Genomic DNA, 15657 nt, shown 5'->3' on the forward strand with positions numbered 1-15657 from the left:
CACACAAAGCTCAGGCAAGAATGCAGAGCACATTTCTTGGCTCATTATCTCCCTCTTGTGCTTTAGTGAAATACATCATGTCAATGTCAAGAAAAAACCAGAACTGGAAAACAGCATCAGGCAAACCGGATTAGCTCTAAATCCATTACCATTGTGACATAAGTCACTTTCTCTGGGCCACGTTTTGCCCATCTTTCAAGCATAGGAGAGAGAAGATTTCCAAGCCTTTGTCTCTCTAGTGTTCTATATTTATAAGATATGCACCAAATTTCCCTCATACAACCCAGTCTCAATATCTTTACACTGTAGTACCCAAGTATGTGTGCAGAGCAAGAATCTTATTTCTGTAACTTCTCAGTGAAGCCCTCCATGACTTTAGCTTTATTCAAAGGAAACAGAGCTCAGTTATGTGTTTCTGGAAAAGAAAATCAGGACCATCCAAGGTTCTACCTAAATTCATAAAATTTGGTTTCAAGGCCAAATAAATACTATGACTTGAGCATAAATTTTCTGGCTCCAAGCTCAAAATATTTCTATGATAGACTGAATAAACCCCATGACAAAGATGCAGAAGACAGGAGGAAGGTAGAAAAGGAGGTGGTACAAGGGATAATGTGAAGAAATGCCCCAGTCATGAGCATTTTCTTAGCAATATGAATACAAGTTTGTTCTAATTTGAAACACTCCCATTTATTTAAATTCTCATTTGTGGTACATAATGCATTGAAACACCTCACAGATGTGAGCCACATATGCTGTCCAGTCACATACCTGACGTAATAATTACAATGCAGAATTAAGATAAGGATTCATGAACAGCATAGGGCCATATGGATGGGTGGTGCAACCAATCAAACATTTCCTTCTTTTCCTGTAAACATTCTCTCCTGGGTCACAATCCCATAGAGGAATCATTCCAAGATGATGCATAGAGTGTGGTCTAAAATGCCAACATCTTCCAAGTCAAGGAACCATCTGCTGTAATGGAGATCATTCAGGGCCCCAGGTACTCTCAGGCCTGTCTCCACCAGCCTTGGTTGCTATGATGAGACACCACAGACTGGGTGGCCTAAACACCAGATATTTTTATTTCTCACTGTTCTGGAGGCCAGAAGTCCAAGGTCAGGAAGCGAGCTCAGTCAGTTTTGGCAAGTGATTATTTTCTGTTTTCCATCACACCTCTAAATGGCAGAAGGAGAGAAGTAAAGCAAAGTTATTTTTTTTAAGTAAGAAATAAGGGAATACAATGTTCATAGAAATGAAATTAGTGTTACCATTCTGGAAATCAGTGTGGAGGTTGCATTTAAAAAGTTTAAAGCTAGGGAACAGGAGAGGTGGCTTATGTGATAAGAGCACCAGTGACATGAGCAAAAATCGGGTCCTGAGTTCAAGCCCCCATACTGGCATGCAAAAAAATTAAAAATAGAACAACCATATGATCCTGTTTTATCATTCCTGGGCATCTATCTAAATTAGAAATGATGATATTCCACTTAATCAATGCACAGGAAGATCAAATTAGAGTAAATAAAGAATGATCCCTCAATTCTGGAATTCTCCTAAATTCAAATGATGATGATGATGATGATGATGATGATGATGATTACCATTATCATTATTCAGTGTCTACTTTTCATGAACTCTTCCTATTCTTTCTTTTTAATTCTTCCAACAGCTGGATAGCAAAATAATTATTATCTACCCCCTATTTAATTAAAAAAAAAACAGACTAAGAGAAACTTGATTTACATAACTGTACCTCAAAATGGAGGAGATGAAGTGTCACTGGGATCATAATTCTTTCTCTCATGTGCTATTTCCATTTTCTGTCATTTTCCCAGACCTCAAAATTTAGAAAAGAGGAAGCAGAGGTACTTTTTATACATCAACCGTTTGTCGTTAGAGCAAAATTCATTTCCTGCATAATCACAGACACTTCTCTGAGAAAGGAAAAGGAAGACCTAATGTCTGGAAAGAAGAGAGCGAGATACTCATGGTTCTTGAAAGAATAGATAGTGGAAATCTGGATGAGAGCTTCCCCAACATGAGCTAAGTGAACAACCAGGTAAGCTCTAGGTTTGCATCATTAATTTTGGGGGAGATTTTGTGCTTTTCGACAGAAAGCCAGGCAACTAGATTTTCACCCTGTCTCCGCTGCTGAGCTTGAACTGGGTGAGTCACTTTCCCTTTCTGGCCTCAGTTTCTTTACTTGCCAAAGAAGAAAACTGGTTGCCAGAGTGAAGATATGAAGTAAGGATTTACTCAACATATGAAGTAAGGATTTCCTACAACATTCTTCAGTTTCCTGGCAGGCTACTTGGTCTTAAATGGAATAGACAGTGACTAAATATTGTGCCATCTGACTGAATGCTGCCTTAGGGCACCATTCATCTAATTTCAGTGTGCATCACAGAAAATTACCATGCGCAGGGATGGAGGGACAAAGGTGAACAAATGCAGCAGTGGTGGGGCTGGGGATATAGCCTAGTGGCAAGAGTGCCTGCCTCGTATACATGAGGCCCCGGGTTCGATTCCCCAGCACCACATATACAGAAAACGGCCAGAAGCGGCGCTGTGGCTCAGGTGGCAGAGTGCTAGCCTTGAGTGGGAAGAAGCCAGGGACGGTGCTCGGGCCCTGAGTCCAAGGCCCAGGACTGGCCAAAAAAAAAAAAAAAAAAAAAAAAATGCAGCAGTGGTACTGACTACATGCTATGTTGAACAAGAACTAGGCAATTTGTGAATGGGGCCGGGAAGGAAAAACTGGGAGAGAGCAAGGGAAGAGGTGACATTGTCCAAAAAGAAATGTACTCTGTACCTAACTTGTGTACCTGTCACCCCTAAGTACATATCTTTTATAATAACAATATAAAAGGAAAAGGAAGTTGCTACTTGTCCCCAAAGTGGTGATTGTAGGACTGTCTGGAGACCATGAGCCACTCCAGGTTTGTCTTCACCTGGTGTGGAGGAAGGACTAAGCATTTTCTCTGTTGTACTAGCAGCAGAAATGGCATTAGGTGGGAGACAGCTTTATAAAAAAAAAAACAACTTAGAGAATCCTGACTATACAGAATTTATGCTTAAAATAGCAAACGTATCGACATTTAAGTAGCACGGCTTGAAATCCAGTAAACCTACTTCTGCCTACAATTTCTAGGAAATCAATGAATGAATAAGCAATGCAAAAGTACAAAAGTCTTTATTATTCCTTTATTTTTTTATGGTGGGTAGAAAGAACTGAAGTAGTTATAAGCCAGTGACTCATTAAATGAAACCAGAAATGAATCCAGAAATCATTCTCAAACATACCACTTATTTATTTATTTATTTATTTATTTTTGCCAGTCCTGGGGCTTGGACTCCGGGCCTGAGCACTGTCCCTGGCTTCTTTTTGCTCAAGGCTAGCACTCTGCCACTTGAGCCGCAGCGCCACTTCTGGCCATTTTCTGTATATGTGGTGCTGGGGAATCCAACCGAGGGCTTCATGTATACAAGGCACACATCCCCAGCCCCACACCACTTTTTTAAATATACCACTTTTAAAAAAAATTGATGGCAAATGTATTTCAAAGAATTCTAGCATTTCAAATGTTAGGTGAAATGGCTTAAGTATATTTATATTGTTATTTTTTATTATTAATTTATTGTCCAAGTGGTGTACAGACAGGTTACAGTTTCATATGTAAGGCAGTGAGTATATTTCTTTCAAACTTGTTACCTCCTCCCTCACTTTTCTCCCCCCTTCCCCCCTCCCCAATTTCCCACCCCCGTTGTACAGTTGGTTTACAGCATATGGTCTTGTAAGTATTGCTGCTGCATTGGTTCACCTTTTACCCTTTGACTCTCCATTTTCACGTTCCCCTTCCCTCCCTACTTACAATAAATGTATATACAATACCCAGGGTACCAAAATCAGTTGCAGTAACATCAGGGTTTGTAAAACCCTGGGGAAGAAATACAAAAGAAAATGGCATGGTACATTGAAAACACCAACAACGATAAATGACTTATTTCCATAACTTGGAGTTCATTTTGCTTAGCATCGTCCTATGTGTTCCTATGAGCTATTGTGACCATCTGCTAGGATTATCCTAGAACTGTACTAATTATTACCAGTGAGGGAAACCAAAGAGTCTATGTTTCTTTGGGTCTGGCTCACTTCACTTAGTATGAATTTTTTCCAAGTCTTTCCATTTCCTTACGAATGGGGCAATGTCATTCTTTCTGATAGAGGTACAGAATTCCATTGTACCACATTTTCTTGATCCATTCATCTACTGAGGGGCATCTGGGTTGGCTCCATATTACATTGTTATACTTATATCACCACTATCCAACACTGGAATGCTTTCAGCTTTCTAAAGTAAAACTCTACCCAGAAGCTCTTCACTTCCCTCTCCTTCACGCCAACAGCAACTACCTTCTTTCTACTAGCTCTGTGAAACTGAGCTTAGGGTGACTCATATAAGTAGAATCATATGCATATATCAGAATTCACTATTTGGATTTTATATTTAGCATTTGAGTTTGTGTCATCTATATTCATTAGTCAAAGATAATAAATAGTCAAAAATTAAAGGGTAAAGACAGTCAATAATGTTAAGTGAAAAAAAGAATTATAAACAACATGACTACAGAATGACCATTGTTTACACAGAGTTAAGGAGAGGATTGAAAAAAGTGGAGAAAAAAAGTGATATAAAGGATATGTATGTAACAACAGTTATTTCATGGTAGTTATAAAGGATTAGGGAATTTTTTGTTATAGCCTAAATTGTGTTTTCTGCCCTTTTGAACCAAATAAGCAATGAAATGAATTCCCATGATGTGAGTGGGGCTCTGGACCAGAGGGGATCCCCAGGCCCTAACACAGGGCTAGACTGCAACATTATCTTTGGATATGAGGCCTGGAAAATACAAAATGCAATCCAGAACCAGGGAAGCTGCTTATTACGATTAGTAAGGGGTCAAGGTGACCTGCGTGAGTCACGGAATATGTAGGATCAAAACAGGGGCCATGCTTCTATGGTCCGGAGGTGGTTCTGGAAAAAGAACTCTCCCACCCACCCCGAGGTCATAAAGATGAAAACTCACAAACAGCAGTCCATGCTTCGAGGGCCATCAGACACTGAGGTACTAGATTCCCATCTGAGTGTTCTCTGCATCTTTTCCACTAGTCACGAGGTTCTGCATGTCCTTTTCAAACTTGTATGCTACGCACCCCATTGTGAGAGCCTGGAGTTAGTCCTGCAATACCAAAACACAGAGGGAAAGTGTCAGAAAACAGAAGTGGACACCAGCAGATGATCACAAGCCCATACCCAAATGGTGTCTTTCAGGAGGGAGAAGGTTGTGCTACCTTCCAGCAAGCCTTGTGCCGCTACCACAGGGTATTGCCCAGTAATGCTTGTGAGCTGGCAAACAGCAGATTGCTTACTCCTTGAGTTGACAGTGGAGCTGCCAAGGTTTTTTGAAGGAAGAAAAGAAAGAATGATGGCTTGATGTATAGAGAAAAATTCTGGGCCAAACAGACCCAATCCAGGCACTTGCCAGATATGCAAATACAGCCTAATAATAATGATATTTGCTTTCATGTATTACACACATTCTACATGCCTGGTTAAATGCTATGACTTAAGTGCAGATGACTAATTTAATAAATGAAAACCACTGAACCTATGTATAAAATGCATTTAGTAACACTACATTGTAGTGTTGTTATAAGGATGAAAGCTACAATGGTCTACTGTTCAGAATTCAGCAAGAGCTAAAGAGAAAGAGTTCATATCGATAATTACCAAGCCAATAGAAGTAAAGGGAAACATTCTGGGAAGGACTTTGTCTCTGTATTTAAGAAAGCAAGCACAATAGTATTTACCCAATTTTTTATGGAAATAAAACAATAACTATAATAAGGAAGTGGGCTGTGCAGATACAGCATCAAAATGTAGTCCTGGGAGATGCAGGTGACGAGGGGGCGCAGAGGGGTAGGGACAGCAAGTAGAAAGTGGGGGCTGCAGGATGGAGAGAGAGAGGTAGATCTGCTCCCAGGGTACAGAGCAAGTTCTGTGTGAATTGTCCACTTTCCAACTGCTGAGCAGCTCTGAATGTTTGCAGTATTCTTCCAGTGGCAATCTTCATGTCGACAATGAATGGATTATGCCAAGCATGCTAGCCTTCCAGGGCTCTATGTTTGGTTTTGTTCCTAAAGGACAGGCCACCCCTTTTTAATTTAATTTCCCTCAGTTCTGCTCCTGGAGGAAACTCCAAACCTTGGGAACTGAGCCTGTTCACTGCCTCTTTCAGCATGGTGAGCATCATGTGGTTACAGCCCAACACCAAGAGGGCTTCTAACAGCTTCCCTTCAAAGGGTAGCATCAGCACCCAAAGAGAGAAATCTGTACACAATTACCCCAAAGAGAATGACCTAAAGAACAGTCTACGACATGAAGCCATGGTTCTTGGGGTAAGTCCATCTCCTTATAAAGGGAACTTGGAGGAAATATACTGTGAATGTGTCTTAACCCTCCATCTGCAGTGCTTCTGGGAAAAGGTAGGAGAATTGTGAGCTTGAAGACAGCCATGACAAAATAAAGGGAAGGCCCTGGGAGTATAGCTCATGTACTAAAGTGAGTACCTAGCAAGTACAAGGCCCTGAGTTTAACCCTCAGTACTGCCAAAACAAACCAAAAAAAAAAAAAAAAAAGGCTGACAAATCCCTAAGTAGTTTTTGTCATACCTTTAGTGCTTCTCAGGTCTCATGTCCTTGGCCATTCCATTCTGCTTTCCATGGAATCCATCGTAAATCATGTTACATTATATATACAAATATATGTATCATAATATATACCATATGTGATATATAGGTACAGATATAAATAGTGACTTTCATTTGCTTCATTATTCTTGTCATACAACATGTATTGAATAAATATTAATCGTATGAATGGCTAACTTCTCTAAACTTTAGATTATTTTGTCTGTTATGTCATCTTTCAATAGCTATGTGCTTTAAGCAGTGACTAAAAATATGTGATCTCATTTAAACTAATAAGGTTAAAATTCCCATTCTGCCAATTAGCATTTGTGCAGATTTGTACCACCTACTTTAACTTTCTGATTTTCCTTATTTGGAAAAAGAAATAGGTACGATTGATAGTGTGCAGAATGTAGTTTTTCAACAAATATACATTATTACTAAAATTAGCAAGATGAAAATGAAATGATGAACTGGGTGCTGGTGGCTCACTCTTGCATTCCTAGCTACTCAGAAGGCTGAGATTTGAGGATCAAGGTTCAAAGCCAGCCTAGGCAAGAAAGTCCACGAAACCTTAATCTCCAATTAACTACACACACACAAGAGCCAGAAGTGACCTATGACTGAAGTGGTAGAGGACTAGCCTGTAGCAAAATAAGCTCAAGGACAATGCCCAGGCCCTGAGTTCAAGAGCAGTACATTCTTTTAAAAATTAAATGAATCAAGATGAATGACAGTAACTCAAACTTGCTGTTCTTCTTGGTGTCAGTTGAAATTGATCCCCTCATTCATATTCTTTTAATAAGTTTCTTCTCTGTATTCAGTTAACTGGACTATTATAGAGACAACTTTTCTCCAACTCCTTTTAGAAAAGATCTTTGGCATATACCATTTATAATTATATATATATATATATATATATATATATATATATATACATATATATATATGGTCAGTCCCTGATTTTTTAATTTAATCATCATCTCAGAAAAGAGGTTAAGTCCTATATACTTTTTTTACAAGAAATTATATATAACGTCTCTCCTTAACTTATGTGTAATTTGGCTTATAACTGTGTAAAACTTAACTCCTTGTGGATTTTTCTTTTTCAACATGAAAAATTTTCCCTTTTCAATTATGAAACCCTAATGTTTGATACTCTACAATTCATAGTATGTATTTGAGTAATCCTTTTTACTTTAAGTGCATTCCAGAATCTTCCCTCTGGTCTGTTGTAGGTGATCCAAATCTTGTGCTGCCTGATGATTTCAGGTTTGGGAGCTATTTGGGTTTCAACCTCCTACTCCTTCAGCTTCAACCCTGAAGTTTTCACAATGTTGGCATCTGGGTACCCATTTTTCGGAGCCTTGTGTGTAAGTAGAGTGGGATCTCAAGAGATGGCATGTTTTTATAAATGCTAACTGGGAACTTAGGCCTGGGTGACACAGTCTTCAAGAAGAGGGGAGATGGGCTGGGGATATAGCCTAGTGGCAAGAGTGCCTGCCTCGGATACACGAGGCCCTAGGTTCGATTCCCCAGCACCACATATACAGAAAACGGCCAGAAGCGGCGCTGTGGCTCAAGTGGCAGAGTTCTAGCCTTGAGCGGGAAGAAGCCAGGGACAGTGCTCAGGCCCTGAGTCCAAGGCCCAGGACTGGCCAAAAAAAAAAAAAGAAGAGGGGAGATGGGAGAAGGCCAAGGCCCCAAGCTTCCTTCTGTTATCATCCCACATCATGCCTCTCCCCTTCGACAAGAGCAGCAGAGAAGCTTAGTCTGTCCTCCTGTTGTGTGAGGACCTCAGATAGGGACTGACTAGGACAAAAAGCACAAAAGGAAGTCAATGCACTGGGTGTATCAGAGCAGCACTTCTGAGCTGGCACTATAGCTTCCTGATGGAAAACAGAAGAGCCTTTGATTGCCTCTTTGGGCCTTTCAAAAGGCCATTGTAAGGCAGAGAGTAAGAAGGCCATGTTTAAACAATCAAGGGAAATTACTAGTGGCTACCAAAGTTTGCAGACATTTACATGAGCAATGGCAAAACTCAAGGAAAGTACAGTCATTCTTGCTATGTGTTCAGTTGTAGTCCTGAGTCATTTAAAGCTCTTTCTTGCTTGCTGACATCTAACAGATCATGAAAGGACCTAGTGTGTATTTTTTTTATTAGTAAACACAAACTTACACCAAAGTTCTTTTTTCAATAATATCCTGAACACTAGAGAAAAAGGCACATATTCTAAGCAGGTTAACTACCAAAGCACATCTTCTCGGTCCCTATGTGGGCACAAATTATGCAATTGTGCAAGGTCTTGCTCTATCCTCTACAGAATAAATTATCTTTGACTTATCTGAATTACTGGTTGAGACCTCCATGTTTCCTTAGTGTTGGTTCATGCTGGATTTTCTTTGTGGTTACTCAGTACCCAAATCACAAGCGTAACCAATGGCTCAGCTTCCCAGAATATCCTACTTCTAACATCAGGATCCTTGATTCCACTAGGATCAAACACTGGGCCCTGGGGCTAATGGTGAAGATGTAACTTCTGAGCTAGTTTCCAATTCCCTCAATGTAAAGTCTTAGGCCACCCACACAGACAGCTTCATGCCCACAGGTTTCTGTACTTGCTCTATCAGAGCCACAATCCTGAATGCTTCGAGCCACTGGTCTACCTCAATTTTCTCTTTCAACCTGGGAGTTTGAAAAACTTTTGTCTTTCTCCAGGACTCCTCAGCTCCTCCTTTTTTCTAATAAAGTAAAGCCAATTCTTCTGAACATCTGCCTATTCTTCAAAATCAATATAAACCTTGATCAATGTGAACTCATGTCATTTCTGCAGTGGTACCGCCCTAATTTTTCCCCATTATTAATTACTTTTTTGGCTGAATGATTGAAGGTGGCATAAAAACTACATCCTTCAAGACAACTGAAATGGCCGTTCTTCTTTTTTCTGGGCAGTTTGCAACAAGTGGATCTCTCTCAATTATCTCTGGAAAAATATCAACCAAGCCTTTTGTAAGTAAGCATATCATCAGATTACAATCAGTTTGAATTCTGGTTCAAAATTTTCATGTTAGCATTTGAGAAATGGTGCTCAGAAGAGGTTAGAGTGCCTAAATTCATCTGGCTGGCCAACTGGCAGAACCAAAACTGGGGTCTGTTTGTCTTTTGTGTATGTAGGATAGTCAGGAAGCCACTTCTGAGATCAGCCTGCTCATTTTCCACATTTTCTAAGTGAGAAAACAGAATCCCAGAGAAGAAAATAACTTCCTCCAGCATAAAGGCAGTAATTCATACAGTAATCCATCAGTAATAAGGAAGCCCAAGTGTCCTGATTTTATATCCAAAATCCTGATGCCTACCGAATGCTATGAACTCTTTAAAACCTACTCCTGACCCGGGCACGGGTGGCTATGCCTATAATCCTAGCTACTCAGGAGGCTGAGATCTGAGATCTGAGAATTAGGGTTTGAAAATCCTGAAGATACATTTCCAATTAACCACCAAAAAAGCCTGAATTGAAGTTGTAGCTCAAGTGCGAGACTACTAGCTTTGAGAAAAAACAGCTCAGGAACAGCACCCAGGATCAGCATACACACGCATACACGCACACGCACACACATACACATCTACTCCTACTCCTGAGCTTACCCTGTAGCCTCAATCAGCAGGGGCACAGGCCAGTCTCTGCCACCCATGTGTCTTCATCCATGGCTGGCCAAACCCTGTGTCTTCTGGAGTCAGAATACGGCTTTCCCTTAAGTATGCAGGTGTGTGGCAGATAAACAGGGAAGGATGCTATGGACAGGAGCAAACTGTGTAGGTGCTTCCTCTTACCATGTCATCAAGGTTTGTGAGGAAACTGGTTACCATTTATGAGTGGGTAGGAGAAAAGCACAGGGACTAGCCCCACATGTCTCTACTGATCAGTTTGCCATTAAGGAAAACTGGAGGTGTGTGTTTATCATATTGACAACTACTGCTTTGAAGGTCAATTGCATGCCATATGACGGTTATATAATATTGAATAGGACCAATTATTCTCTGAGGCATTCAACTTCTCCAGTTTATGTCAATTTATCTATAAACCTGCTCCTCTGAGTAGGGCAACCCCAAACACTGGGTTTTCCAGAGAGGAAAGGCCAGAACCCTTCTTCGCTAAGAAGAGTTATTAATGTGTTTCCTCATTGGATAAGCACTAATAATTATATTCCATGATAGTGGAGAGTGATAGAGGATGGAAGATAAATCCCCAATTGGAGAACATAAGCTAAAGGAAGAAACACAGCCAGGGAAACATGTCTGCTGTACAATGGGCAGAGGGGAAATCCCAGTGTGTGCCGATTCTGTGATGACAGCCTAATGCAGAATTTCTCTTCCAGGCCATGAGCAGCCTGACTTCAAATGCAATGAGTTCTGCCACTGCTGGGACAGGTATCTTCTTCCTTGTTTATGGCCTGGTGGTCCTGAGGACTGCTTCTCCACCTTGTTATTCAAGAAAGGAGCATTTATCTCTATTGCCTTATTCAACATATAAAGACAAGGACTGTCTCCTGGCTGATGTCAGTATAACAGTAAGTGGTTTTAGATTGAAAATCCTGTCATGTGAAACATGCCTCTTCTTCACCCAATTTCTGCTTTTTCAACAGTTTCTGTTCCTATTTGTCTGGATATCTCAGTCACACAGAAACAATTCTTGATTGGAAGAGGCCTGTAACCAGACTGTGTGATAAGGGGAATCCAGTCAAAAAAGTACATCAAAAGAGGACAATGGAAATTCTATCCCCTAGGTGTTCTTTCTTAAGATTACAAGTGTTCCAATGTCAATTGAACTGTTGAACTGTCCACATTCCCCTTTTCTGAGCAAACATTTTTTTCAAACATAGGTAGAAATAGTTTTCTTTATTGAAATTATTTTCAGTCTTCAGATTATTTCTCTTAAGGCTCTTCCCTAGAGTTCAAGAACTTGCTTCTTAGAGATGCTTATTTTCTAATCAGTGAAGTTAAGTATAAAAGAAGCAGAGTGGGTAGCCCAATGGGAATGTGTTTGCCTAGCCTACTGGAGGCTCTGGGTTTGATGCCTAGCAAAGAAGAACAAATGAACAAATCAAAGAAAGAAACAAACAAAGAGAGAGAAGGGGGGAGGAGAGGAGGTAGGAGAGAAATGAAGGAAAGAAGGGAGGGAGGGAGGGAGGACGAGAGGAAGAGAAGAGAACAAGACTAGAACTCACTCAGTGTTTAATTTCTTCAAATGCATGCCTACATATGCTACAAAAATTGAACATTAAGCCCAAATACATGATTACTATATTTTGACCCAACAAGGCTGGCAAAGAGGGTGCATGATAAAAGCCAGCTTATCAATACCATAAACTCATGGTCCTCTATACATTTATAGGGATAGGAGGAGACAAAGGCATTATGTCTCATCTCCTTGAGTCCAACTGTCTCACAAATCTAAGAGCATTTTTGCACTCATGTCTGCCTGAGTCTGTCTGTGTGACCTAAAACTTGTTAAAAGCAGTCATTTCGATCCAGGATGTTGAGGAAGTGAAAGCGTGCAGAGACTCACTGAGTTAGAAATCAACATGAGAAATCTCAGGAGGTAGTATAATCATAGTACAAAAAAAGACATGGTAAAGGAATGAGTGTTGGATAGTCCCACTGGGATAATTGGGGTTTATTTCAAGGAAACCTAATCCCATTACAACAAATTGCCTCCCACTCGGACTAGACCCAAAAAACTTCTTGTAACAACAAAGTTGTAATAGAACAGACTAATCTGATCCCAAGGGTCACCTCTTTTTAATCAATGCAGCTATAACCCAAGCAAATACATTAAAAAACATTACACTTACATATAAACTATATATGTATATATATACATATATATGTTTTTAGCATGTTGATATATATGATTAGAAGAAGAAAGGGAAACTAGAAGGAAGAAGCAATTAAGAAGGAAAAATAACCAGAGCATCATCATTCACGCATGTAACCCAGTACTTGGAAGGCTAGACAGGAGAATTTGGAGTTCAAGGACAGCCTGTGCTACATGGTGAGGCTTTGTTTCAAAAGAGAAATTGTTCCATATTCCAGAATCTAAGGAGAATTACAAAGTCAAATTATTAAGTAAGTGATGAGAAATTTGTGGTAAGCCCAACAGCCTCCTCTCCAGTAGCTTAGCATGCTCCTTTACTAGGTAACACTAGGCCCATCTAGTGAGGGCAGTAAATAATCAGCTTCCACCCCTTTTACCTTGAGAAGGCATTCCTTTAGGGCACTTATGACCATAAAAGGCAACAAGATCCCCTCAGAGTGACCTCCAGGCCTGGGTAGCTGCAGGACCCCTTATCGACCATTTGGGCAGCAGCCATAAACAATGAAGCCCTGGGCCTCTAAGACCTACTAGGTTATATGTGTCACCCCAGACAATAGATGGCACTTCTCACTTCTCCTTTGTGAGAAAGGGTCTTGCTGATCCTTTTGCTAGCAATAAACTTTTCCTTTGTTCTTTTGTACCTGGATGTCTGCATGGATGTCTAATATATTCTAACATTTGTGTTAAAGGCTAGGGTCATAAAGTTTTAATGCCCAGGAAAAGTTATAACTTTGCTACAACTACAGGAACTCCTGAGTACCTTAAAAAAATCTAGAAGCCAATATTTGACAATAAGATGAGGAAAATAGCTACTCAGTATTTTAAGGCATTGGTATCCAAGTCACACATAAAACGAGTATTTCAAGCAAAGGAAGTGTGTTATTCAAGCTTTGTGTTACTATAACAAATAACTGACATTAACAACTTAAGAGAGGGAAGAGTTCCTGGTTTTAATTCAGACTATTTTCTTTGCTTTATATCTGTTAGCATCAATTAGTTGTATAGAGGGTTTCATTTTGACATGTCCATATATACATAGTGTCCCTTGATAAGACTCATCTCCTCCATCACTCTTTGATACCCCCTTCTTACTTCCCAAAACAGTACGAACAAACTTCACTGTCCCATATCATTTTTTGTCTCCGCTGGAGGAGCCTTCATCTCCAGTCTCCTCTAAGTAGGCACAAGTGACTTGTGTCAGGTATTGACCAATGATACTCCAATTTGCAGTGTATTCTGCTGCTGATGTTTGTCTTCAGTGTGCTGGAACTTCTGCTAGCTGCCTATGCTTCTGTCTTTTGGTGGAAACATATCTACTCCGGCAACACCAAGGTGAGTATGCTGATGTCACACATGACACCTGCTATGTCCCAAGTCTGAGCTACCAGGATCTAGGTCCAGAAAGTGTCACAAAGAATCAATAACTGGTCGTGAGACATATGTACAAGATGACTTTTATGGTGGAATAAAAATGTTTAATGAGTGCATTCCTACAGGAGGATTCTCTAATTATCTGAGATCAGCAGATATATATAGAAAGAGAAGTAGATAATCAGATATTAAATAATATGAAGCTAGTTGGCTGTAGAAATTATCTGGCCCAATTCCTCATGAAGAACCACAGCTTGAATGAAATGAATGATACAAATTACTGAGCTGAAGATAAGAACTTATGAACACAGCCAACTACCTCACTGGATTCTCTATAGCCAACTCTCCTTGCTAATGTTATTTTACAAGGTTTTCTCTAGTTTATGCTTTTCTGTACTTTTCCTTACTTCCTTTTAACACACACACACACTCTCTCTTTCTCTGTGTGTGTGTGTGTGTGTGTGTGTTTGTGTGTGTCTGTACTGGGGTTTGAACTCAGGGCCTGGGCACTGTCCCTTAGCTCAAGACTAGAACTGTACCACTTGAGCCACAACTCTATTTCTGGCTTTTGGCTGATTAATTGGAGATGAGAGTCTCATGGACTTTCCCGCACTGGCTGGCTTCAGAAGTGACCCTCTGGTCTCAGCTCTTGTGTAGCTAGGATTACAGGTGTGAGCAACCAGTGTTTGACTCCTCTTACCTCGTGACTTTATCATGTTTAATTGTTCTCATTTCTCCTAAAATCTATAGTTAATAAAAGAAACACTGTACTGGGTTTGTACAAATTATGGTTCAATTATGATCCTTGTAGAAAGTAACAAAATGATTACCAGACTAGAGATGATCATTTGTTTGAATTAATACTGTTATGGTAAAGTTGGAAGAATAACTACTATGCACAATTGGGATAAGTTACAAATAAATTATTTTTAAAACCTCCTATCAAATAGCAAAAGCTACTGTTAATCACAGCTTTCCTGCTGTGACAAAATACCTAAGAAAGTCAACTTAAAGAGGGAAATATTTATTTGGGTGCAAGGTTCCAGAGGGTTGGCCATCTCCAGTGCTTTTGGGAGCAGTGACAAGGTGGAAACATTATGGTGGAAGTCCATGACAGAGGAAAGCTGATCAATTTACGGTGGTCAGGAAGCAGAGAGAATAAAAGGCCAGGAGCAAGATTGACCTTTCAAAGGCGCACCACCAGCAGTGATTATTTCCTCCAGCCATCTTCTTATCCTAATCACATATTCAGCGATGAGCTCATCAGAGGCTTAATTCATGGTACAGGTTACACTCTCATTGTTCAATCAACAAGCTGAAGACCACACTTTTAAACACATGAGAGCTGGGGGAGGGGGAGCAAGAGGAGGGAACACAACATATACAAATCACAACAGCTACTAACAAATTTTATCTTTTCTAGAGTGCACTCTCCTTGCCTCAGTCACATGAGCAAATCTAACAAGTTCATCGTGGATTATGAGTGTCTCTCGATTCAGAAGAAAGCCTAGTGCAAATGGCAGTGTGACTAGACTCCTAAAATCTCAACTCATTTTAGATACAGCAATAAAGTTTTGAAAGTTTCTGTGTTGTGTTTTCCCTACAAGATTTTTTAATTCTCCTGAAAAGTAATTTTGCCAAGGCCTATGTCACTAA

The 15657-nt window shown here is 40.1% G+C and overlaps 1 protein-coding gene across 1 annotated transcript; it reads left to right on the forward strand.

Annotated features, from left to right (window-relative positions):
- The first annotated feature begins 1899 nt into the window (after positions 1-1899).
- Positions 1900-15583, forward strand: Ms4a7 (membrane spanning 4-domains A7). The gene is made up of 7 exons (XM_048360002.1): positions 1900-2042; positions 6302-6463; positions 7993-8127; positions 9708-9764; positions 11132-11323; positions 13861-13962; positions 15425-15583. Exons 1-7 carry the CDS (start codon positions 2028-2030, stop codon positions 15461-15463), a joined length of 702 nt encoding a protein of 233 aa, XP_048215959.1. The 5' UTR covers positions 1900-2027; the 3' UTR covers positions 15464-15583.
- The last annotated feature ends 74 nt before the right edge of the window (positions 15584-15657 follow it).

The sequence above is a fragment of the Perognathus longimembris genome, chromosome 13 (assembly GCF_023159225.1).
Source record: "Perognathus longimembris pacificus isolate PPM17 chromosome 13, ASM2315922v1, whole genome shotgun sequence".
NCBI classification, from domain to species: domain Eukaryota; kingdom Metazoa; phylum Chordata; class Mammalia; order Rodentia; family Heteromyidae; genus Perognathus; species Perognathus longimembris.

Excerpts from the sequence above, each read along its gene's own strand:
- Ms4a7 (XM_048360002.1), top strand. Across the intron at positions 8,128-9,707 it reads CATTTTTCGGAGCCTTGTGT|TTTGCAACAAGTGGATCTCT; the intron begins GTAAGTAGAGTG and ends TTTTCTGGGCAG. Across the intron at positions 9,765-11,131 it reads AAATATCAACCAAGCCTTTT|GCCATGAGCAGCCTGACTTC; the intron begins GTAAGTAAGCAT and ends TTTCTCTTCCAG.